At 44.9% G+C, this 26,720-nt stretch overlaps 1 protein-coding gene across 4 annotated transcripts in view; it reads left to right on the plus strand.

Annotated features, from left to right (window-relative positions):
• Positions 1–26,720, plus strand: part of FER (FER tyrosine kinase) — a 416,817-nt gene that overhangs the window by 366,974 nt on the left and 23,123 nt on the right. For all 4 annotated transcript variants that reach the window (XM_073548571.1, XM_073548350.1, XM_073548410.1 and 1 more), the window contains exon 19: positions 17,328–17,482. In XM_073548571.1, coding sequence (XP_073404672.1) covers positions 17,328–17,482 — 155 coding nt within the window. The remainder of the gene's footprint in view (positions 1–17,327; positions 17,483–26,720) is intronic.

Genomic DNA, 26,720 nt, shown 5'->3' on the forward strand with positions numbered 1-26,720 from the left:
GCGCTGCGGAATATGTTAGTGCTATATAAAAATAATTTTTTTTTTATTTACTAAAACCATTTAAAAGCGAAAATATGGGAATGTGTAGGGTGCAAAAAACAGACATAGGGCATAATATAAAATCACCACATGGGTATACACACAGATTATACTGTATTTTGCAGATTATAAGGCGCACCCCAAATTTTGAGGAGAAAAAATAGGAAAAAAACTTTTTTTTTTTTTTTTATTTCAATGGTGAAATGGTGGTGCCTTTTATAATCCATGCATCTTATTGCTTACCGGGGGTGGTGGCTGCCGTGAAGTGGGGTCGCTGCTGGAGGAGGCAAGAGTGGAGCATTGCTGCAGGCTGGGATGAGGGGATGTTCCGATGTGCGCCACTGCAGGTGAAAATAGCTGCAGTGCTCTGTGGTGCAGGGGGCTCCACCGGCATTTTGTGAAAGACCAGAGCCCCCCGCACATCCACTACTGAGATGCGGTGGCCTCCAGGAAAATGGCCACCAGTGGCGGCGCATGCTCAGTTTGAGATCTCTGCAACGAGATCTCGGGTGCAGTGATCTCGTCTCCCGAGATCTCGTTGCCGAGATTTCATTCTGAGTATGCACTGCCCCCGGCGGCCATTTTCCTAGAGGCCACTGCATTGCAGTAATGGATGTGCGGGGGGGGGGGGTGTCCGGGAAAATGGCTGCCGGGGGCAGAGCATGCTCAGATTGAGACCTTGGGTGCCGATATCAGAGCAGTGCCCCTGCGCAGGAGCCACAACAGGCAGCAAAGAAGAGGACGTCACCGGTAGAAGATGGGAGGCACCGGACCACCCACCAGTGAGTATAATAGTTAGGTCCATATATATTTGGACAGAGACAACTTTTTTCTACTTTTGGTTCTAGACATTACCACAATGAATTTTAAACAAAACAGTTGAGATGCAGTTGAAGTTCAGACTTTCAGCTTTCATTTGAGGGTATCCACATTAAAACTGGATGAAGGGTTTAGGAGTTTCAGCTCCTTAACATGTGCCACCCTGTTTTTAAAGGGACCAAAAGTAATTGGACAGTTTGCCGGCAGCTGATACTCGAAAAATAGGGTGACAGATTCCCTTTAATGGTGACAGGTAGAGTTGAACAAACCTTATTGCAAGACCCTGGTCCGGCAGACACTTTGGTAGAAGGACTTCCTCCTACCTACCGTGACGTCGCCCCAGACATATTAATGAGAAGAGGTGCCAAAAATGCTGATAGATAGGAGGAGCTTTGGAACGCTCTGGATTGCTTCCATAAACATGTAGCTGCTCAAGCAGGATCCTGAAAATCTTTATGCTAATCACTAATAACTTGGTTTCTTCTGCTTTCATCCACCTCTAACTTACATGTACAAAGAACCAGGAAGACAAACTTTTCATGTTGCTCTCTGAGAAGCTCTGCTCCGAATATTCTTGTGTTATTTGAAACAGGAAAGATGTATATCTTTGTACCGTGCTAGCCAGTAGATAGAAGAATATTTAGAATTGAGAGTCCTCAGTGGTTGATACCTTTTAATGGCTAACTGAAAAGATGGTAACACATTGCAAGCTTTCGAGACTACTCAGGTCTCTTCCTCAGGCATTGACTAATACAACATCTGAAGAATCACATATACAGTGGGGCAAAAAAGTATTTAGTCAGTCAGCAATAGTGCAAGTTCCACCACTTAAAAAGATGAGAGGCGTCTGTAATTTACATCATAGGTAGACCTCAACTATGGGAGACAAACTGAGAAAAAAAAATCCAGAAAATCACATTGTCTGTTTTTTTTTCATTTTATATGCATATTATGGTGGAAAATAAGTATTTGGTCAGAAACAAAATTTCATCTCAATACTTTATGATATGTCCTTTGTTGGCAATGACAGAGGTCAAACGTTTTCTGTAAGTCTTCACAAGGTTGCCACACACTGTTGTTGGTATGTTGGCCCATTCCTCCATGCAGATCTCCTCTAGAGCAGTGATGTTTTTGGCTTTTCGCTTGGCAACACGGACTTTCAACTCCCTCCAAAGGTTTTCTATAGGGTTGAGATATGGAGACTGGCTAGGCCACTCCAGGACCTTGAAATGCTTCTTACGAAGCCACTCCTTCGTTGCCCTGGCGGTGTGCTTTGGATCATTGTCATGTTGAAAGACCCAGCCACGTTTCATATTCAATGCCCTTGCTGATGGAAGGAGGTTTGCACTCAAAATCTTACGATACATGGCCCCATTCATTCTTTCATGTACCCGGATCAGTCGTCCTGGCCCCTTTGCAGAGAAACAGCGCCAAAGCATGATGTTTCCACCACCATGCTTTACAGTAGGTATGGTGTTTGATGGATGCAACTCAGTATTCTTTTTCCTCCAAACACGACAAGTTGTGTTTCTACCAAACAGTTCCAGTTTGGTTTCATCAGACCATAGGACATTCTCCCAAAACTCCTCTGGATCATCCAACTGCTCTCTAGCAAACTTCAGACGGGCCCGGACATGTACAGGCTTAAGCAGTGGGACACGTCTGGCACTGCAGGATCTGAGTCCATGGTGGCGTAGTGTGTTACTTATGGTAGGCCTTGTTACATTGGTCCCAGCTCTCTGCAGTTCATTCACTAGGTCCCCCCGCGTGGTTCTGGGATTTTTGCTCACCGTTCTTGTGATCATTCTGACCCCACGGGGTGGGATTTTGCGTGGAGCACCAGATCGAGGGAGATTATCAGTGGTCTTGTATGTCTTCCATTTTCTAATTATTGCTCCCACAGTTGATTTCTTCACTCCAAGCTGGTTGGCTATTGCAGATTCAGTCTTCCCAGCCTGGTGCAGGGCTACAATTTTGTTTCTGGTGTCCTTTGACAGCTCTTTGGTCTTCACCATAGTGGAGTTTGGAGTCAGACTGTTTGAGGGTGTGCACAGGTGTCTTTTTATACTGATAACAAGTTTAAACAGGTGCCATTACTACAGGTAATGAGTGGAGGAAAGAGGAGACTCTTAAAGAAGAAGTTACAGGTCTGTGAGAGCCAGAAATCTTGATTGCTTGTTTCTGACCAAATACTTATTTTCCACCATAATATGCAAATAAAATGAAAAAAAAACAGACAATGTGATTTTCTGGATTTTTTTTTCTCAGTTTGTCTCCCATAGTTGAGGTCTACCTATGATGTAAATTACAGATGCCTCTCATCTTTTTAAGTGGTGGAACTTGCACTATTGCTGACTGACTAAATACTTTTTTGCCCCACTGTATATGCACAATACAGCACAGAAAAAATGCAATAGAAAAGACAAGTTAAGTGAAGTAGAATTATCATTATGGGATAGGGAGAAACATATTTGACTAGTTCATAGATAAGGAGTCTGGATGTTTTATTGTCCTCTGAATGGGGTCTCTAATGTGTTGTGATGCCCCCACAAGGTCTTAGGAGCAAATTCCTTAATTGATGTAAAAAGACATAAATCCATGTGACAATGTCATTCCAGCACTGGTAGTGTCAAAGGTCGTCATAAATGTATACTCCCAGACCCTCCTGTCTCTCTGAGATGTGATGTTACTTTTCAATGCCAGTAATTTCATATCCATGGTGTTGTTGTGATCAGGCATACAAAAATGTTTTGCCACAGGTAGATCCATTCTTTTTTCTCTTATTGTGTGACGATGAGCATTCATCCTTGTTCTAAGCTTTTGCCCTGTCTCCCCCACATACAGACCCCCAGTTGGACATTTAGTACAAATAATTAAGTACAACACATTAGATGTAATGCAACTGAAAGTACCTGGGATCTTGTAGTCCTGATGTGAATTGGGGATCTTTATCGTGTCCGTGGCCATTATAAATGGACAGGTTTTACATTTTTTCTGGTTGCAAGGAAAGGTTCCTGCAGCTGTTGGAGAGGACAGGGAGCTTCTGACAATGATGCTTCTTAGATTTGGGGGCTGCCTAAAGCACAGTAGTGAGGGGTCTGGAAAAATGGATTGTAATCGGGCATCTTTTTGTAGTAAAGGTTGTAATTTCCGTGCAGCTCCCCTTAGCACTTCCAGATTTGGGTTGTAGGTGACTACTAGAGGCACCCGGTTATTTTCTTCTTGAGCTTTGTAATGTAGCAGGTGATTCCTTGACATTCTGGTGGCTCTTGTAATTTGGTTTTCAGATGTTCTTGGATGGTAGCCCTGATTCAAAAAGATATTTTTGAGGCAACCAAGGTGTTTGTCTCTATCCATGGGGTTTTAACATATATGACTGTATCTGATGGCTTGGCTATAGATAGAGTTCTTTATGTGTTTTGGATGGAAACTGTCCCATTTAAAGTATGTTGGACGGTCGATTGGCTTCCGATACAGGGATGTCTCTATTTCATTGTTTTTTAGCTTAATGATGGTGTCCAAAAAGTTAATTTCAGTGCTGGAGTAGTTGTGTTAAGTTGATGGTGGGATGAAATTGATTAAACTGTTCGTGGAACGTCTTTATCTGTTGCTCAGACTCCGTCCAGATTATTAAAATATCATCAATGAAGCGGTAATAGGCCAGGGGCCTGATGGGGCATGAGGACAAAAAGTCGGTTTCAAGCTTGGCCATGAAAAGATTTGCATACTGTGGAGCCGTTTTACTTCCCTTAGCTGTGCCAGTCTCCTGTAGATAGAGCTTGTTGTCAAATTCAAAGTAATTGTGAGTGAGGATGAATTTTATAAGTTTCACCACAGCATCAGCATCAGTCCCTGTGTTTTCCATGAAGAATTTGCAGGCATTTAATCCATCTTGGTGTGGGATATTAGAGTACAAAGATTCCACATCCATGGTGGCCAGGATGGTTCCTTCTGGTAGAGGACCTATTGCTGCTAGTTTATTCATTAGGTCAGTTGTGTCCTGAATGTAGCTGGATGTATCCTTCACCAGTGTTTTAAGAATACCCTCTACCCATCCAGATACCTGCTCAGTAAGGGTGCCCACAGATTAAATAATTGGTCTTCCTGGATTTCCAGATTTGTGGATTTTGGGAAGCATGTAGAATGTCCCTATTCTTGGACTCTCTGGTATCAGGTCATCGCCGGCTCTTATGGACTGGTCAGGCAGACAAGATACCAACTTGTTTAGTTCCTTGTAATAGTACTGTGTAGGATCTGACTCCAGTTTTCTGTAGTAGTGTGTGTCCATAAGTTGTCTGCTTGCTTCCTTCATGTAGTCTGACGTATTCATCATGACTATTGCACCTCCCTTGTCAGCAGGTTTAATGATGATTTCTTTGTTGGTTTTTAAAGACACTAAGGCCTTTCTCCTGTGCACTGATGTTGGATGCTTGTCTCCTGTTAGTGTCTATGATTTTGGATTTTATCAAAAGTCTGAATGAGTCTATATATTTATCCAAATGAGCGTTGCGTCCAGGTGGAGGTGTCCAGTCTTGGTTGTTAGGATCCCTTCTCCTTCGGTCTGAGTGTTTTCTGAATCTTCTGTATCATTAAAATATTCCCTCAGGCGCAGTCTCCTGAAATAATGTTCCATATCACTGCAGAGTTCAGTTTTATCTAGGGCCTTAGTGGGACAAAATGAGAGTCCTCTAGAAAGTACGGCCAGTTCCACTTGGTTGGGTTTATAATCTGAGAGATTGATGACACAGATGCTTTTTTGTCTAGAATGGAGTGGTTGTCCAAGTTGTCACGTTTTGGATTTGTTTTGTATCTGTTTGTATAGAGTCCTGAATTGAGGTGCAATCTGTGTAGTTTATTTTCCTTGTTACGAACCAGAAAGGTCCGTAGTTGGTTGTAGTATTGTTGAAATTTTTGCTCTGTGCTTTCTGTAAGTGTTTTGCATATGCTGTGTTGTGCATATATATGTGATTCTTCAGATGTTGTATTAGTCATATTAAATGGCACTGTGAACTTACAATTACTTTTTTTCCCTTTCTATCTTTCTACCCAGCTAATTCTTCTCTTTTTTTCTGCCCTATGTAGATACATGAAGTCTCTTTTCCCTGCATTTATCATTCCTCTCTTCAACTCCTGACCCAGCTGCTCCCTCCTCCCCCTGCCAGGGACTTTTGCAGTGACTCATGAGTCATACTGGGAGAATTGACCTCTTGTTTCTACATAGAGCTTAGAAGGATTCAGCTAGTCAGTTTCTAATCACGTGATGTCATAGACCCAATGGAGAAGAGAAGAATTTACTGGGTAGAAAGGCAAATTGAGCAGTTGTACGTACACGGCGCTGTATAATATGATGATTGTAATATATTAAGAGGATAAAAACTATGTTGGGAGGAGTGCTTTAAGTAACTTACTAGTTACTGTTTAGGTGGCTTTTGGGGGCAACAGAGAATAAAGACAACGTTTTGTTTTGCAGAGATTCGGCCCAACAGCTTGGACTTTGCACACACACTTTGTGCCTGTTTTATGAAAGTCTTTCTTGTTATATATAACCCGAGCTGTGCATCATTATCGTGTATCTTGAAGATGGCTGCATCTTTATATGGGGTCAGAAAGTTTTCTTTCTGCCATAGTTTTCCCTCCACACTCTAAGGGTCGGGTTGACCTGCTGTCTTTGTTCTCCCTATAGCTGCGCCACTGAATCATGCCCGTATGATCCTATTTTTTACATTCATTATATTTATATAGTCCTTATCTAACACGGCAGCGAGTATGAAGCCGGGCTGGGACATTATTGGAGCTGTAGGAATAAGCGGAGATTTCCAAGAGACACTAAAAATAGTTTTTATTGTAGTCATAATGAGTGATTTATTGGTCAGAGCACAGATTTTACCTTGAGAAAATGCCCCACAATCCTTATTTATTACTCTTTCTTCTCAAATGATGCAAATGTATGCACCCACCCTGCCGGGATATTTAAATGTATTGCCTCTTATATGTTTATATATAAAGCCAGAATGTGCGGAGGCAGTTCATAAAACAAGCCCGGCATTCTGGAGAAATCTCATCTAATGGTTTTCTGCACAGTGTACTAGAAAGAAAAGTATATAATTACCTTTGGTTTTGTGGTTCTGCCTATTGTCAGTGTAAAGAATTGCGCCTCTGATCTGTATAACGATCTGCAGTATGGAAACCTTTCTCCATACAGGAGCATTATTTCACAGTCACTGAGCCTTTACAAGATCATATTAAACAGTAGAGATTAAAGCCTTTCTTTCCCCCCCCCCCCCATGAACTGTTGATAGATGAAATGGATGTGCAGTGATAAATTGTAATCTCCTAGATCATAAATAACACATGGAAACAAATGGCGCTTCACTCCTCTGCACATATACGGCACACGCAGCCTTTCATTTCCCCAACCTGATAGGATAAAATGACACTTTCTATTTCTGGAAGAAAACGTCGTAGAAAAATTCTGATACCTGGCTTAATCTTTTACGCTACTTATTACTGATGACTTTCCGTGTCATACTTAATATTACTTCAATACAGTACTTGAAGAAAATTCCATTAATGTGCAGCTAATCAATATGCATTTCTCCGTCCTCGACCTGTTTATGCATACTTCAAAGTGTTCAGCTTCTGGAGTAATCGTTAATATGTGAGACATGTGTGAGTGATCACTGCAAGTTTTCCTTCTCTTGATGACTTCTGCTTCTTAAACGCTTTTTCAATATCTGCAATTTGCAAAGCTGAAGCAGAGCGCAAACATTTTCGCATGGCTATATGTACTTTCAGGCAGTGTAAGGCTGTGTGCCCATGTTGCGTTGTTTAAGCGTTTTTGCCGCTGCAGAAACACTTTAAAAAACGCATCCCCATGCAATCCTATGGGATTCCGCGGTTGCTGTTCCCATGCTGCGGATTTTTCCACTGCAGAATCGCATAGTGGTAAAATCCACAGCATGTCCATTAATTCTGCGGAATCGCGGCGATTCCGCCACCATAGGATTGCATTGAAACGCTCACTTTACGCATGTGGTTCTTCATGTGCGGATGGTACCCAGGGTCTGGAGGAGAGGAGACTCTCCTCCATGCCTTGGCTACCATATTCCTGTAAAAAATAGAATTAAAATAAAAAATAGGGATATACTTGCCCTCTGTCGTCCCCCCGGAGTCCTCAGCGGCGCTGCGGGTAAGTTCCATTCCCAGGGATGCATTGCACGAATGACCTGTGATGACGTAGATGCGCCATTTCTAGAGCGGCTGAGATCTTATGTTTCAGAATGGGAGGGGCCAATATCCATGGCCCCTTTCTAGGCTATTAATATCAGCCCGCCGCTGTCTGCCTAGCCTTTGCTGGTTAGATTTTATAGGGTGACCTTATGTCAATTTTTTTCTGGAGTCCCCCTCTAAGTCCCCCTCTAAACTATCCAGTAAAGGCTAAGCAAACAGCTGCGAGCTGATATTAATAGCCTGGGAACCAATATGGCTATTGGCTCCTTCCCAGAATATTAACAGCAGCCCTCAGCCTTAACAGCAGCCCTCAGCCTTTGGCTTTCCGTCTGCTGGTTATTAAAATTGCGCAGGAGCCCAGGCCATTTTTTTTTTTTCTTTCTTTCTTTAAAATTAACAGTTGCTGTCTGGTTACAGTCTATGTATGTTCGTTCGGTTAACGCTCCTACGTAGGCTAGTGACATTGTGTGTGTAGGTTTGTGTGTGTTTGTGTTTACTTATCAGCTTAGTGATGAGGGTATCGAGCTGACACCTTTTTATTACTAAGCCTAGAGCTAGGTGTCAATGACAACTGCTGACACCAAGCCCTAATCCCATTAGCCTGATGCTACTGCATCGACACGTAATAGGTGGGGTTAAACCAAGAAATTACATCACAAAACTTTTTTTTAAATATCTTTATTTAGCTCAAAAAGGCATTCATTTACAAAAAAACCCATACAAAATAGGGCGTTTTTTCCGCAGCGTTTTTCCTGCCAAGAGATGCAGAAACCTTGGAGAAATTTCTGCAAGCAAATACTCAACGTGCGCACATAGCCTAATAGTTAATTTTGAAGAAGCCTCTCTACAAACTTGGTACTCTTTCCATCTCTTTACAGCTCTTTGACAATTATACACTGTAAATACTTGTATTAAGTTTAGCATGGCAGATATAGTTATCTCGTACAAATCAGGAGAATGTCACCTGTAGCCTGACTTTGTGGTCACACGACAACTATCGAAAGTTTTGTGGAAATGTAAAGTACTCCCCCACAGCAGAAATTGGGTGAAAGAATGATTGATCACACTGAATTTGAACATGCTTGACCCCTTAGATCGCCCCGTTTTTTCCTTTCTGCAGTTGAAAAACACTTGCACATGGCAAGCATGCATCGGTATGGTTGGGTTGAACGAAATGAGTGTTCAGATGGCAGTTTATGGCCAGAGTCAAGCCAATATGTATGGTCAGGTTTTTTTGTTTTTTTTTCTACATCTACTAGTGTTATTTATTTTACTCATTTAAATAGCGCCATTGATTCCACAGCGCTTTACAGACATTATCAGCACTGTCCCCATTGGGGCTCACAATCTAAATTCCCTATCAGTATGTCTTTGGACTGAGGGAATAAACCCACACAAAAACAGGGAGAACATACAAACTCCCTACAGATGTTGTCCTTGGTGGGAGTTGAACCCAGCGCTGCATGGCTGCAGTGCTAACCACTGAGCCACCTTGCTGCCTAGTATGGTGATTGTTGTAACAAGACTCTTCCGTAAATGCAGATTACCAGAGCAATCTGATGAATCAGGGCTGAAAATTCTTGCTGCCCAAACAGATTTTGCTTAAATTCTGGGGTAAAACTGTTTGAAATAGCCCAAATGTTTGTGCAACTCTTAGTAGCTCAAAAGTCTTGCAACTTTTGGCGGTTTTATGACAATCCTTTCCAGATCTGGCAACGTTTTGAAAGGTGGCCAGAGATTAGACGTGAGGGAGCTTGGCCAAGCATCATTTAACAAACTCATTATAATTTACACCACCAAAGTGATGGAAATTTCCTCAGAACTGTACTCTAGTGCCTGACTGGAGCTACTTTTCAGTGGTTGTGTGTGGTAGCTGAAAGATGCATCAAACTCACTAAGGGAAGTGTACCCTTCTTAATGAATGGGCGCATCTTACTCCTGTGCACGCTTCATTAAGACTGGTGTGCAGAATTCCAGACTTGCTGAATTCAGACCTTTTAGCTCTTGATTTTGCTCTGTACTATAATAAAAGCACAATCAGTATAATCTAAGCGAAAGGATTAAATGGTGTTCAAGGTTACACATACTCTAAAGGTTTGACTACTTTGTACCCCTTCTCTGACATCTTAATTGGGAATGTGAATGTAGTTGACTAGAACACTATTTCTGGGGCCCCCACTCCCTCTATTAGCTGCTACAAAGAGGTGACTCGGTCACTAGCGTTCTCGCAGCCCATGTGTGTGTTACATCAACATTGACTTCACTGAGCGCCAAGTAACAAAAGCTTCACTGAAAGATCAGAAGAAACTCAAACTTTTCAGTTGGATAACTGCAGGACCCATTTTTTGAATTGGTTATAATAATTGATTTCACAAAGAAAGCTCATTAAAACTTATTTTGTAATCCCTCCTACTTATCTATGTAATGGAGTGTAAGTGTATTAAAATACCAGTGTCCAGCGCCACTCCAGTCCCATGTGACCTTTGCCAGCTCACATAATGTCTACTGTTTGGGGAGGTGCTGCTTTTCCATTGTATGTTTGAGACTCAGAACAAGGCTCCTTAGACTTACACTAAGGGCACAGTCAGACAGTCATATAAATCAGACAAAGATCAGAGCGCAGTGCAGGGACTGGCCGGCGGCTCACCTGATCAGAGTGTGACGGCTTCCTGTATTTCTATGCAGCTGTCACACTCGGGTCGGGAATGCCTCTGGCAAGTCCGAGCCTTGAGGTCCAATCTTGGTCCCGATTTATAGCAAATTCTGATCTGCACCCAAACCTGATGGAGTTAGCCAGTCTTTTCAGGTCACGTATGCTAAATGAGGACCAGAGTGGCGCTGGAAACCAGGGAAGACAAGGATTATTATTTCAACACAATCACACCATTAAATAGATAATTTGGACAGATTATGGAATAAAATTTTGCGAGACTTATTCTTTCAAGAGAGTGTGTTATGAGGCTTTTGCCGCCTAATCTGAGAGCAGCATAATGTAAAGGCAGACTCTGATTCTATTAATTTGTCAATTACTGGGCTGCTTGCTGTAGTTTTGATATAATCACAGTTTTATTCGGTCGTCCATGACAGCACCACCTGAGAGAGGGGATCCGCCCTTCAGGAACAGGAAACCTACAGATACAAAAGGGCGGCACCTCTCCCACGCATCAGTTGGTTTCCTGTTCCTAGAGGACGGGACTTCCTTCAGATTGTCCGTCATTGAGTCGTCGAGGGATTCCCAGGCCGGCTGACCGACCCAGGTAGCGGGGGCATCTCCTACCTCTGTCAAGCTCGGGGTCCCTGGAAGCACCACGGTGGGGCCGGGTAGGTCATCACGGCAGTGGTTGGAGCAGAGGGTCCGGTGGACAGCCGCCTCCAGAGTGCCGGCACCAGGAGGTATGTATGCCGGGCCCCGCCTGATGCGCTCCCCCGGGGTCCGGTCTCCCTTTCCGTCCGGGCCAGCGGTTGCGCCCGGTCGGCGGGCGCAGGGCGACGCGCGTGGGGGCTGCGGGCATTTCTGAGCCGGGGGCGCCGTGCCAGCTCCTTTCCGTGCGCTCCCGCGGTCTCAGACGAGCGGCGGAAGTGACACGGCAGAAGGGGCGGGGCCGGGAACGCCAAAACCGGAAGTCGGGTGCCGGCCGGCTTCCAGTGTGCGCCGCGTGTGCGCGGCTGTCCAGGGTAGCGTGTGGTGCTCGGGGCGGGGGGTGGCCGGTGCATGCATGGGGAGGTCGCGGGGGGGTCCCGGGTGGGAGGTGCCGCGCCAGAACCCTGCTGACCCGGACACTAGGAGGCCTTAAAAGACAGGAGGTGACGCTGCTGGGGTGCTTCTGAAGGCCCAGCAATGGATTCGACAGAAGCCCCCATAGAGCAGCAGGACGAGGTGCAGGAGCGCCCACAGAAACAGGCCACAGTAAAGCCTCATGCGAGTGGCCAGCAGAAGAAACAAACGAACGAGCGAACAGAGCCACAGAAGTTCCTCCAGACTAAAGGACTCTCCTGCCTCCCTCCGTGATCCGGTACCTGCCTCATCTGCATGGGTAAAAGATCTCCGTGAATGTACCCTGATGCAGTGTTCCCTTATGTTTTTTCGCAGGGGAAGAAAGCTACGGGAAAACAGAAGCACAGGGAATGTGCCCTCTGTAGTTGCCCCTTGCCAGACGGCCACCCTAAAAAGTTGTCAGCCATGCGTGCGACAAACGGTAGGGGTTGGAAGGGGACGGTGGCCCAGGGGTAGATTGACAGGCCCTTACACTCTCCCCCGTCCATACAGGTAGCGGAAGAAATGCCGGACTTCACCACAAGTCTGAGGGAGATAATCAGGACAGAGATGAAGGCCCTATCTAAAAGGGATTCTTCTAGGGGAAGATAATTTAGTATCTCCGGTTCGGAGTCCTCAGCCGCCCCTAGGAACGATGACTCCTCAGATTCCCCGGCCTCCACTTCGTCGTCTTCGGAGGAAGACTCGAGCCGATTCTGCTTCCCCTTAGACCAAATGGATCGTCTAGTTAAAGCAATAAGGTCCACCATGGGGGTAGCAGACGCAAAGCCAGAACTTTCGGCACAAGACGTGATGTTCGGGGGTCTAGATCCCAGAAAGCGCAGGGCCTTTCCATTAAATGATAAGGTCCAGAGCCTGATAGATAAGGAATGGAAGAGACCTGAAAAAAGGGTCTCCTTACCACCTGCCTTCAAGCGGAGGTACCCGTTTGATGACCCAGTGGTAAACAGATGGGATAAGGCCCCTAAGCTGGACGCGGCAGTAGCCAAAGCCTCCAAAAAATCCTCCATACCTTTCGATGACATGGCCTCCTTAAAAGACCCGCTGGATAAAAAAGCGGATTCTTTCCTAAAGGGAACATGGGAGATGTCAGCAGGCGCTCTAAGACCAGCAATAGCTGCCACATGTACGGCCAGATCCATGATGGTCTGGCTAGATCAACTAGATTCCCAACTGAAGGACGGAGCCTCAAGAGCATCTATTCGAAAAACTCTACCAATCATCCAAAGTGCTGCTGCTTTTATGGCTGATGCTTCAGCAGACTCTGTGAGGATGGTGGCTAGGACCGCAGGGTTATCTAACGCAGCACGAAGGGCTCTCTGGTTAAAATGTTGGCCAGGAGATATCCAGGCCAGGTCATGACTCTGCTCCATTCCATGTGAGGGGGAATATCTGTTTGGCCCCGTCTTGGATGAACTTTTAGAGAAAGCCGGGGATGATAAAAAGAAGTTCCCCAGTCTGACGAATCCTTCTTATAGACGTCCCTTTACCAGGAAAGGATATTTCCATAGAAGGCCGTCCAGGGATCAGGGCAGATGGGATGATAAAAGGAGAGGTACAGGATTCATGTTCGGAGGAGGGGGGCGCCATGAAGGTCCAACACGTGACACTAAAAAGCCACCCCAATGACTAGTTGCTCCGGTAGGGGGGAGACTTGCTGCCTTCTACCCAGCCTGGTCTATGTTTTCTAGTAGTAACTGGATACTGGGGGTGATAGCTGCGGGTCTACGACTAGAATTAACCCGGGTTCCCCAAGATCGATTTAAGGTCACCCCACTCAGGACTTCCACGTCAGAACAAGCTGCCCTGCCCTGGAAGCCGAGGTTCATGATCTTTGCCGCAAGAAGGTCCTAACTATGGTTCCAGAGGGAGAAAAGGGGAAAGGTTTCTACTCCCCTCTGTTCCTGGTCCGCAAGCCAGACAGCTCCTTTAGGACTATAATAAATCTTAAGTCCCTCAACGAATTCCTGGTCATACGCCCGTTCAAAATGGAGACAATTAATTCAACAATAAAATTGCTGTTTCAAAATTGCTTTATGGTAGTGTTAGATTTAAAAGATGCCTACTACCATATACCCATTCATACAGCTCATCAGCGTTTCCTCAGAGTGGCAGTTCAGTTAGATGGGTCAGTTCAACATTTCCAATATGCGGCCCTCCCCTTTGGGGTGGCAGTCGCTCCCCGAGTGTTTACTAAAGTGGTAGCGGAAGTTATGGCCCATCTACGTGAATCAGACATTCTAGTAGTCCCCTACTTAGATGACTTCCTGATTGTAGGGAAAACGGCGAAACATTGTGTGGAACAGCTATAAAAGGCAATGTCTGCCCTAGAGCGGTTAGGATGGCTGCTTAGCATTAAAAAATCTTGGTTACAGCCGGTGAGAGTCCAACAATTCTTGGGCCTAATTCTAGATTCTGAGAAACGGGAATGCCGTCTGCCTCCGGAGAAGCTTGTTCGCCTACACTATCAGGTCCTGACGCTGCCAATAACCCTACCATGTCCCTCAGGAAAACCATGTCCCTTCTGGGTTCTCTTTCGTCCTGTATCCCGGCGGTCCAGTGGGCCCAGTTTAATTCAAGAACACTACAGGGCGAAGTCTTAGTGCATCAAAGAATCCTTGGGGGTTACTTAGAGGGCAAGCAAACCTTGTCTCGAGACACAAGGGAGTCTCTAGAGTGGTGGCTAGACAAGGATAATTTATCCAGAGGGGTTCCCTGGGAGTATGACATATCCCGCATAATCACCACGGATGCTAGCCCTTCCGGTTGGGGGGCTCATATGGGTGAGATTCTGGTCCAGGGCCTATGGGAGCATCATCAGGTAGAAATGTCATCTAACCTGAAAGAATTGACAGCAGTAGAACAGGCAGCTAAGAGGCTACTTGTGTATCTACAGGGCCATCATGTGCGAGTGTTCTCCGACAATCAGATCACCGTGGCTTATATCAACCACCAAGGCGGGACTCGTTCCAAACCCCTGATGAATGTGGCAGAATGGTTGTTCCGGCTAGCAGAGCAGCATTTTCTATCTTTAACAGCTCTACACATAAAAGGGAAAGAAAATATCACGGCAGATTTCTTAAGCCGCAATCTGCTAAAACAAGGAGAATGGTCCCTAAAAACCTCCATCTTCGACCTGATTGTACAAAAGTGGAGACAACCAGAGGTAGATCTCTTCGCCACCATGGAAAACAGAAAATTAAGACAATTCTGCTCCCTAAATCCCAGAGAGAACCCCCTGGCGGTAGATGCCTTTCTGTTAAAGTGAGACTTCAGGCTAGCATACGCCTTCCCTCCCCTATCGCTACTACCCCTAGTGATGAGGAAAATCAGGAGAGACAGAGCAAGGGTTATACTTATCGCTCCATTTTGGCCTAGGAGGGCATGGTTCTCATCCCTCAGGACCATGTCGGTGTCCGATCCTTGGGTCCTTCCGGACATCCCGGATCTCCTATCCCAGGGCCCAGTCTTTCATCCGCAGGTGGTTGGCCTACATCTGACGGCGTGGAGTTTGAACGGACACTGCTAAAAGAGAAAGGCTTCTCCCCAGACCTGATTAACACCCTACTTAAAAGTAGAAAAATCGTTACTACCAAAATCTGTCAGAATTTGGAAGAAATTCCTTCAGGACTCTGGAATAGTCGCTAGGGGTTCAGCACGTATAAATCAAATTTTAGAGTTTCTTCAGAAAGGTCTGGATATGGGGCTTTCCACTAGTACCCTTAAAGTGCAGGTATCAGCCTTGGGGGCCCTCTTTAGCTGCAACATCGCGGGTAATTACTGCATCAATAGATTCATTAAAGCAGCAAGTAGATCCAGGCCAATAGTGAAAGATAGGTTCATGCCGTGGGACTTAAACCTAGTCCTCATGGCTATGACAGAGGCTCCATTCGAACCTATTTCATCAGCTTCCATAAAAAACATGTCCCTTAAAGTAGCCTTCCTGGTAGCTCTAACCTCAGCTCGTAGAGTAAGCGACATCCAGGCATTATCTAGGCGCCCTCCTTATATACAGTTTAAGGATGATAGGGTAATATTCAGACCTGATCCGGCGTACTTACCTAAGGTAGTTTCTAGCTTTCACAGGACACAGGAAATAGTCCTTCCATCCTTCCTCCCTAATCCAGCTAATGAGAAGAAGTGAAACTACACACCCTAGATGTTAGGAAATGCCTCATAGAATATCTGGCAGTTCAGGATCCCTGGAGAAAAGATAATGCCCTGTTTGTCTCCCATCAAGGCCCTAGGAAAGGTTGTAGAGTGTCAAAAAACACACTAGCTAGGTGGATTAGAGAGGCAGTTTCGATAGCATACACCTCAAAAGGCAGGTCGCCACCCGGGAAGCTGAGGGCGCATTCCACCAGAGCCATGGCGACCTCGTGGGCCGAGAGATCAGAAGTCTCCATTGACCAGATATGTAAGGCGGCTACTTGGTCCTCTCCGAGCACCTTTTATAGTCATTATAGGCTAGACTTGGGTGCTTCCACAGACCTCTCTTTTGGTGTAAGGGTGCTGCAGGCTGTAGTCCCTCCCTAAATAGTTATTACTCTCTGTAATTCTCTCAGGTGGTGCTGTCATGGACGACCAAATAAAGTCGTAGTTACTCACCGGTTAACGGTATTTTTCGGAGTCCATGACAGCACCCGTATATTCCCTCCCTTTAGTTTAAAATTGGGGTGTGCACTTCATCCTCTTATATGTACACGGGTAATTTAAATAGTCGTGTAAAGTATTGTGCTCTGTAATCCAACTGATGCGTGGGAGAGGTGCCGCCCTTTTGTATCTGTAGGTTTCCTGTTCCTGAAGAGCGGATCCCCTCTCTCAGGTGGTGCTGTCATGGACTCCGAAAAATACCGTTAACCGGTGAGTAACTACGACTTTTTTCTGCATTTGATTATCGCTAGAGGACTAGTAAACCTGCTGCCATGAAGTCTTCCATATTCATGACCTCTTTATAACCCCCCCACGACCACTGATTGGCAGCTTTCTGCCTATGCACAGTGTACACAGAAGGCAACCATTGATGTGGGCGGGTCTATACAGAGCTCAGCATTCAGAGAACTGGTAGATCTGTTGCCGAAAAAAACGGGGATTTAGAAAAAACAAACTGCAGCCCAGTAAGTGATACATCACCGGAATCCGTGTCTCTTCCCCTACATCTTGCTGCTGTCAGATGTGGCAAAAACCTGGTGACAGATTCCCTTTAGCAGTCAATGAATTGTGCACGAAAGTAGATAATTCTGTAGTAAAATTACAAATCTGTCAGTAGAAGTAGGAATTGTTACGTAGAAAAATAGACCTTCATAGAATACAAGTGCTTTACTATTTTTTTTTTTTTTTTTTTTTTTTGGACCATCCAAAGACTTCTTGGGAAGAAAAAAATAACAAGTTATAGAATTATTCATGTGTTGCTGATAATCTGAAGGTAAATTCAATTCCTTTCCAACACATTTTTGTTTCCTAGGGACTTGGCAGCACGAAACTGTCTTGTAGGTGAAAATAATGTTTTGAAAATCAGTGACTTTGGCATGTCTCGTCAAGAAGATGATGGAATATATTCATCTTCAGGCTTAAAACAGATTCCTATCAAATGGACAGCCCCAGAAGCCCTCAATTATGGTAAGACTCATTTTCTGTACTTTTTATTAAATTCAATTATTATTCCGTACCAATGAGCATAGAATTTTCTTTTCTTGTATGCGGCATAGCTTTTCTTGTCATATTATTCTACAATAATGTCACTTAATAATGAATACCTGTTCCCTGCTGTCGCTGGCCAAAGGGTAAAACCAAGGTAGCCAGAAAGTGCTCCTCACTGCCAGCTTTTGGGTATAATAATGTTGATTTGAGTATTGCTATTCTGAGTCTTTTATACAAGTCCTGATGTCTGCTACAATTATAATTGATTTTAACAGTTGTGGCTGCCCATGGCACAAGTAAAGCGGTGTGTGCTGCCGACACACCATCGACACAGCCTGTACACCAATACGAGAGCGAGGAATACTGCTCTCAATTAGACAGAAGTAAAGATGCTAAAGGAAGAAGGATAACATTCATTCCATTTGGAGAGTTGTTACCCTACTATCATTCCAAGATCGGAGCGCTGTTGTGTAATTAACCCCTTCAGAACATGCGCTGTACATGTACAGGGCAAGTCGGAAGCCGGTTTATGGAGTGGGCTCACGGCTGGTACAGGTGGAGTGAAGCTTTGCTCACAATTGATAACCTGTTAAATGCATTTAACACACCGGCATCTATGAGTCCATCCATCACCAATGTGATGTGATTGTGGGTTGCTGATGTGTTGCTATGACATCTAAGGGTCTATAGAAGTCCCTGCGTGCTTGTCATTACAGAGCTCCTTTGAAACAATGCCTGTGGCCGGCCTTCTATGGAGACCGTGCGTTCTGCTATATACAGCTATCAGAAGATCTCAGCTTCAAGTCTCCTAAGGGGACCAACAAGAACAGTAAAAAGAAAGAAAAAAAGTTATACAAAATTATGAAAAAAACCCTTAAAAGTTCGTCACCTTCCTTTTCCGACATTAAAAATAAAGATAGTAAAAAAAAAAATACACATGTAATATCACCGGTTTCAGAAAATTCCATTCCGTCTATTCGGCAGAGCCGCTAAGCACACAGATTGTCTGCCATGCTATTAATGTGACGTCCGACCCGCTGCCAATACTAGATCCCGAGAGTAGCGGGACAGACTAACCGGTGGCCCTAGGGAAGGAGAGTCAAGTACGGTTGATTATTTTTTAACACTAAATAAAGCAACTATAAGAGGAATAAAAATCCTCCAAAAATTCATGAATACAGCAGAAAGAAGCCAGAGATTTTTACCTGCCCAGGCCTTCAGACAAATGCACTACAGGATGCAGCAGGCCCATGTAGTTAAGATGGTGGTAACACAGGTGCAAGAATACTAATGAAACAACCACTCGCAGCCTACCAAGCAATGGAGGGGGTGGCTGCCCAGTATAGTATTGCACAAAAAAGATTTGTATGTGGCTCTGTTCACGGCATCCAGGTTAACAGCCTGTTAGTGATGCCCATACTATTAGACCAGGCGGGCTGCCCAGCACCATCTAAATGCATCCCATGTGAACAGACACCACAGTTTACACTGCTCCGGTTGATTTATTTTTTAACAAACTAAATGGAGCAGGGAAAATACGTAGATCACTTCAATATAAAATCGGAACTTTGGGGAAATGTATACACCATCACACACTTTTTGCCTGGAGCTGACACATATCCTCCCTACCCCCTTCCCCATTTCTACCTTGTGGGCGGAACGCTCCCTTCTCCTAGACATTAGGCCCCGGACAATGCATCACGATTTTCAAGCTGATGCCTGGGTCTATGCTTAACTGAAAAACCAAAATCTTATAATAACATGAACCACTGGGTCAGTCGTCTGTATTTCTCCTGGTGCTGACACATCAGTTTGAGTGAGGCATGGTCTGTAACCAATTTGAATGTTTTTCCTATGAGATAATACCTGAGCCCTTTTAATGCCCATTTAAACGCCAAACACTCCTTTTCCACAATGCATAATTTATTCTTAGTCATTCAACATTTTATTTTGTTATACCACAGAATTCTCTTCCCACCCCTAAGTTGTGACATTATGGCCCCTACACCCACATTAGAGATGTCAGTTTGTACAGCGCTCTACCAAACTTGATGGTAACACCTATAGGGCACGCAAAGATTTATTTAAAGGGAACCTGTCAGCATGAAACTACAATCAAGTTTACAAGTATTCTTGATTGCTACTTCCAGCTTCCTGGCCGCCTAGGGGGTTAAAATTTAGCAGGATTTGAGCTTACCTGGCTAATATACCAATAATTTGCTTTTACCACTTTTTACACAGTTTCATATGGCCTTTGCCATTTAGCCAGCAATTTGCTTTAAGCTTACTGGGCTTGGTTTACATTCTCCTTTACAAAGGGCATAACTTTTTCAGTTTTGTTCTACATTTGAGCAATGTGCACTATAACACTTTTGTATGGGGTAGCTTCCTGCTCCCAGGTCTCTTTGGCGATTTCAAGAAGAAAAGAGGTGTCGACCAAACAACATCTCAAAAGGAGCAAACTCTATAGATGATCGGGAACCTTCCGTATAGCAACCGTAAGATAAGGTAAAAGACAGTCTCACTCTTGTACATCTAGTGCCACAATCTTTTTAAATATCCTTTTAAAAGTTTTATTGGTTCAATACAACAGCCAATCAAAATACAAAAGGATACAAAATAAGTAACTATACAGGAAAAATACTGATTCACCAGAACTGGGCCAAAGGCAAAGCTCCTAACGAAACAATTGCATTACATCAGAGCAGTTTTCTCTGGAGCACTGATAGTCCACAAGCTGATGGGTGTATTTCCCCATTTCTTTACCATAACTGACCTTTGCAGGTGATTAGCCATGGTTATTGGAAACACCTGGCATAGTGAACTAGAGTAGGAAAAATACAAAGAGCCTTGATCATCAGGACCAGTGTTCTTCACGTTAGTCTTGATGAGAGGGCATGCTGAAGTCAGATGCTCCTGATTTATCAAGAGGTGCACATGCAAACAGTAAAGTTAGGTATCCATACCGAACACCTATTGTTTGGGCACGTACAACGAACAAGTACTTCACCAGGAAGATCAGGTTTGGCCTCCCGAACACCATATGTTTGTCGCGCTGTCATCTGCATGACAGCACGGCAAACACCGCTTCTGATCGCCGGCAAAATCATCACTGATGGTCAGACAGCCGCAGTTCACACGCTGTCAAATGACAGCGTGAGCCTGCAGCTATGATCGGAGGTATAAAGTTTACCTCCAGTCATTGGTGATGGCTGATGGGACTACTGCTCACATCAGCTGATGCCTGCTGCCACAGTGAGAGCAGGAGTGATGGGAGTATTCATCATCCGGCATCTGCACTGTAAATAAATTTTTTAAAAAATGGCATGGGTTCCCCTGTATTTTTGATAAACAGCTAGGCAAAACTCACAGCTGGTGGCTGCAACCCTCAGCTGTCAGCTTCAGCAAGGCTGGTTATCAACAATACAGGTGCACCGTATTTTTTAATTATTTAAATAAATAATTTAAAAAACAGCATGGGGTCCTCCCCATTTTAACTACCAGCCTGTTGTGATCATGGTTGGATATGACAGAGTAAATGCACAAAGTAACCTTTTTTTTTTTCCCTTGGCTGTGTGCCAAAGGTGGTTTTGCCCCGGTGGCCATTAGGGTCATTGCACTGTGGTGATTTCAGTTGTAGTTTTCCCCCCGGTGGCCATTAGGGTCATTGCACTTTGGTTACCTTAGTTTGTGCACGTAATCATGTAACAGGTGTGATAGCTCTATAAGAGCGTATCAGGTGTGTTAATCACTGTTGGTGATAAAGTATTCATTTGCAAGCAAGCCTGGGTGAAGGATGGAGCTAAAGGAGAGTTACGGGCAGCTCAGTGAGATCCCTGGAGTGTCAGCTATGGTGTCTGCAAGGAGTGCTGGTATGGCGTGGTGGAGTCGCAGCTATGGTTTCAGCAAGGAGTTCGTGCATGGATTGGTGGAGTGGCAGCTATGGTGTAGAGCTGCACTCAAAATGCTGGACGTTGTTGCTGAGAGCTGGACTCAAGCATGCTGGACTTTTTGGCAGAAAAGCTGGACTCATTTGCGGGACTCTGTTTCTGGACAGCTGCACGCAGGTGTGGACTCTGTTTGCTCCAAGGCTGCACTATGATGCTGAGAAGGTCCGTTTCTGGACAGTGCACCCAGATGTCGGACACGGTGGAGGAAAAGATGCACGCAGGTGGTGGGCTCTGTTGCTGGGAGCGTAAGCAACAGAGCAAAGCTAAGTGGTGTTCCCCTGTTTTGTCACTTTTCCTTATGTGTGTTTAGTGCAGTGGTGGGATTAGTTTCCGCACCGACCATTTCCCTAGTGAGGGTTTAGGTGCAGGGCGAGTCAGGGTTTTGAGGTTCCTGATCGGCGCCCGGTGCGGAATCGGCCTAGGGAACGTTAGGAGTGTAGAGACACTGACTCAGGGGAGTGCAGGAGGTCTCCACTTCCCCATTCCCTATCGCAGGGCCACCATTGTTATTTGTTGTGAGTTCATTTTCCCCTCCGTCACTGAGGCCTGGTGAACTCCCTATTCTAGTGAAGGAAGGTAGTGAGCCTGATTATCAGACACCTGGGACTGATGAGGACGATTGGCTGAGTGGAGTCACTGACTGGATTTAAGGCAGCCTACGCCCTTTCTGCCCTGTATTTGAGATGTTTTATTTCCGCTGATCAGGATGATTGGGTTTCATTTTTGCCCTTGGCCGAATTTGCTTTAAATAATAGAGCTACTTCTGCCACTTTGATGTCACCTTTTTTTTGTAACTTTGGTTTTCACCCTCGATTTTCTTCAGGGCCAGGTGGAGCCTTCTGCCTGCCCAGGTGTTGACACTGTGGTGGAGAGAATGCACCAGATCTGGGACCAAGTGGTGGATAAGTTATCTCTCTCCCAGGAAAAGGCCCAGCGGTTTTCCAATCGACATAGGACCATTGGTCCCCAGTTTAAGATTGGTGATATGGTGTGGTTATCATCAAAAAATATTGCTATGAAGGTGGCTTCTCCTAAGTTTAAGCCTAGATTTATTGGACCTTACAAGATTTTGGAGATTATTAATCCGGTCTCTTTTCGTTTGGCTCTTCCTGTCACATTTAAGATCCATAATGTGTTCCATAAGTCCTTGTTGAAGAGGTTTGTTGAGCCAGTTGTGCCTGAGGTGGCACCTCCGGACCCTGTATTGGTTGAAGGTAACTTGGAATATGAGGTAGAGAAAATTCTGGATTCCCGTCTGGCTAGACGGAGACTCCAGTATTTGGTTAAGTGGAAGGGTTATGGTCAGGAGGATAATTCCTGGGTCTCTGCCTCTGATATTCATGCCAAAAGATTGGTGCGTGCCTTTCATCGGGCTCACCCTGATCGCCCTGGTAGCGTTGTTGAGGGTTCGGTGACCCCTCCTCAAGGGGGGGTACTGTTGTGAGTTCATTTTCCCCTCCGTCACTGAGGCCTGGTGAACTCCCTATTCTAGTGAAGGAAGGTAGTGAGCCTGATTATCAGACACCTGGGACTGATGAGGACGATTGGCTGAGTGGAGTCACTGACTGGATTTAAGGCAGCCTACGCCCTTTCTGCCCTGCGGGTGATTTCTCTGTGGACTCTTGGACTCCAGTCTGATTCCTGCTCTCCTAAAGCTAAGTTTTCTGTTTTGCCTTTTGCATCTAAGATTTGTTTTTGTTTTTCTTGCTTTTTGGATTCTGCCACTCCCTGCTGGAGTGTGCAGTGTTCCTTGAGCTCTGTCTTCTGAATGTACCTGAGTGCTGATTTAGTTTTTGAAGCTTAGTTGCTTCAGGGCCATTTTTATATCAGCTTGTTGGCTTTTGTCTCTTATAGGGTTTTGGCAGATTGCAGACAGCAGCCTTCCTATCCGTTCCTATATAGGTAGTTTTTGGGCCCCGTCTTTGCTCAGCCTGTCTTTCTGTCTTTGTAAGTGTTTTCATCTTGCTTCACCGTCGTCATATGTGGGGGGCTGCCTATTGCTTTGGGGTCTGCTCTGGGGCAGTTAGATTTCCCCTTTCCTTCTTTAGGCCTATGTATCTCTCCGGCTGTGATCGAGGGGTCTAGGTCATCGTAGGAACCCCCCACGGCTACTGCTAGTTGTGTTGATAGGTTCAGGGGTCTGCAATCTGATAGTTGCCAACTTCTCTGGTTTTCAGGACTTAGCTAGCATTTCTGTTTTTGCCTCCTACGGTGACTCGATCATAACAGTTATTGTTACCCAGGTTTTCCCTATTCCCCTTGTCTTATTGTATTAGTTACCGGCCTGCGGGCCGCGTCACATAGGACAATTACACGTGCCGCGTCCTGTTGTATTAGTTACCGGCCTGCTGGCCGTGTCACTCAGGACAGGGCATGTGACACAGCCAAGCTAAAGCAAACAGCTGCGGTTGGTATCCTCAGGCTGGTAAGGTGCCATGGATATTGCCCCGCCAGCCTAAAGATAGCAGCCCGCAGCCGCCCAGAAAAGTCGCATCTATGAGATGCACCAATTCTGGTGCTTTGCCCATCTCTTTCGACTTGCCCTGTAGTGGTGACAAGTGGGGTTCAAATTTTGGGGTTAATGTCACCTTTGTATTATCAGGTGACATCAAGCCCACAGATTACTAATGGAAAGCGCATATCCATTAAGTCAATTGTCCATTACTAATTCTATAGTTATATGGTAAACAGACAGCAAGAATAAAGTCTTTTATAATAAATCAAAACACCTTTCCATTTCTATTTAAAAATAACCAACAGTTGTATTCACCTAATGCCTAATTCCACTGAATCCCTCATCCCCTGTAATAAAACAAAAATAAAAAACAATATCCCTCACCTGTCCGTCATTCTGTCCCACGCTGTAATCCATGTCAGGGGGATAAACAGTTTTCAACCTGGACAGTGCCAAGATGCGACCGTCCAGACTGAGAACTACTGATGAATGAACTACTTCGAGCGCAACATCCGTGACTACTGGTGACGTCATTGAGATTACTGCTAGTCACTGAGGCATCTTTCCCAGCCAGGCTGAACGGCTTGAGATCCCCAGTTAGCACCATGAGAAAGTGGAGTTAACCAGAGGTGAGTTCACCGCCACTCAAATTCACCACAGTGAAATTCTCCCGGTGAACTCGGCTTTGCACCTCAAGACTTCTCACGATGCTAGTGGAGATATGATCGAGGTCACCGCAGTTCAGTTCGGCTGAGAACACAGTTCTGGTACCCGAACCCATACTATTTGTAACTGTTTGCCCGGACCTAAACATCCAGGTGTCCGCCCATCTCTACTCTTCATGAATTTAAGGCGACTGACGAGTAGCCTGTGGCTACGTGGGCCCGCATCCCCCATCTGCTGCCCGTTTTGTTGGAGCAAGGAGAAACTCATGTGAAAATAGCAACTGTTTCAAAATTTTGGGCACAACTGAGTTGCACCTAAATTATGTGACTTTTCAAAGCTTTTTACACCATAGTTCTGGTTTGAAAGCTTTGATGAATTGGGTCCACAGTTCCCTGTTACCAAACGGCCTGGCTGGTTTATTTACAAGACGTCACCTAGGGTACACGTACACACCATCAGCCAATTTTCCCTTGGTCCTGTTACAAAAGATTTATGGTCTACTTCTTACATGCTCATTAATGTAGGAGTAGAGCGATTTAAAACTTTTGTCAGCTTATATAACCTTGTAAGAAAACCTTCACAAAATTAGTGTTGAAATCAACCTAATTTTGTTTCAGACCTCTTTGATGAATTTTCCTATTTTTAAATATCTGCTTAATCCACCCACTCTACTCAATCAGACCATCAAACGGCATAATCAGATGAAGTAGCCAAAAAAAAAAAAAAATGAACTGCACCCATAGAAATCATGCTTTGTGCAATCATGGACCGTGCACTCCACAAACACTTGGAACTTGAATAATATTTCTGTCTCCTGCTTCATTTTTGCAAATAACAAAAAATACCAGATCTAATGACAATCTCTTGACACTGCGCTTCTGTTTTCTGATTGTTAAACTAATCTGAAGAGCTGGAGTATTTAGTATTCCACTCAAGCTCATTAGTGTGTCGGCATTTTAAAACCAGCTTTGGCAATAAGGAGAGGGAAGTTCAGACGTAAGATTTTCGAGTAACGCCGCTCAAGATGAGGTGTTTTTTTTTGTTGTTGTTCATTCATGCGAAGTGTTTGAAGCTGATAGCTTCAATGTATTTTCAGAAGTAGCAACAATTCATTTGGTATTTGTCATATTTTTGCTCGATCTTTTTAGAGTATTTATGTGAAAGGAATGTATAGTCAGTTAACAAGCAGTTGCCTGCTGTAACAATCAATTTATGTATTTGGAAAGTGCAGGTCTGTAGTTTGTGTGCAGAATTTACTGTACATGCCAGTGCTTTAGCTCAGCTTCTTGGGAAAACTTAATTATGTTTAACATATATACCGAACGAATGACTTCAATGAAAAGTGTTAAATTACAGCATGCCATAGTTTGAAATGAGTGGGTATGCCGACAAGAAAACTAATGTTACCTCCAACCGCACATTGAATGGCCTTAATTATAGTCTATTAGACTTGAAAACTAATTTAGCACGGTTGGAAAAGATAGTTAAAGTGCACACCAACTCCGCTTACATCAAGACGGTTAACACGCTGTTGCTCCAGTTTCTGTATTTACAGTTCAATGAAGTACTAAGATCTAACTAAGGCCGGTTTCACATTTGCGCTTTTGAGCGCAGCGACGGCCTGCGCACGGCCGCCGCTAAGCCGCACCTTCGCCGTAGCTCCGCCTACCGGCGCATGACGCTGCATGCGTCCTGCGTCTCCTATCTTTATCACTGGGGTGCAGGCCGTGCGCAGTATGCCTTTGGCGGCGCATGTGTCCTTTTGACGGTGCGCCGACCAGCGCCAAACGCAACCTGCTGCAGTTTGGTTGAGCTCGGCGCACCATCAAAAGGACGCATGCGCCGCCAAACGCATACTGCGCACGGCCTGCGCCCCCAGTGATAAAGATAGGGGACGCAGGATGCATGCAGCGTCATGCGCCGGTAGGCGGGGCTTAGCGGCGGCCGTGCGTAGGCCGTCGCTGCGCTCAAAAGCGCAAATATGAAACCGGCCTAAGTGTTGGACTCTTCGATAAACCTTGGCTAATGTTACTCCATCATAGCATGGCTGCTATACAATGGACTATAGACATCAGTATGCCCCTCATAGCTCATCTTGCTATTATGTTACCTTGTGTAGGCTATGTCACAAGTAATTAACACATTT

This window comes from Dendrobates tinctorius, unplaced genomic scaffold, assembly GCF_039654945.1.
Source record: "Dendrobates tinctorius isolate UK_male_01 unplaced genomic scaffold, ASM3965494v1 ptg000003l, whole genome shotgun sequence".
NCBI classification, from domain to species: domain Eukaryota; kingdom Metazoa; phylum Chordata; class Amphibia; order Anura; family Dendrobatidae; genus Dendrobates; species Dendrobates tinctorius.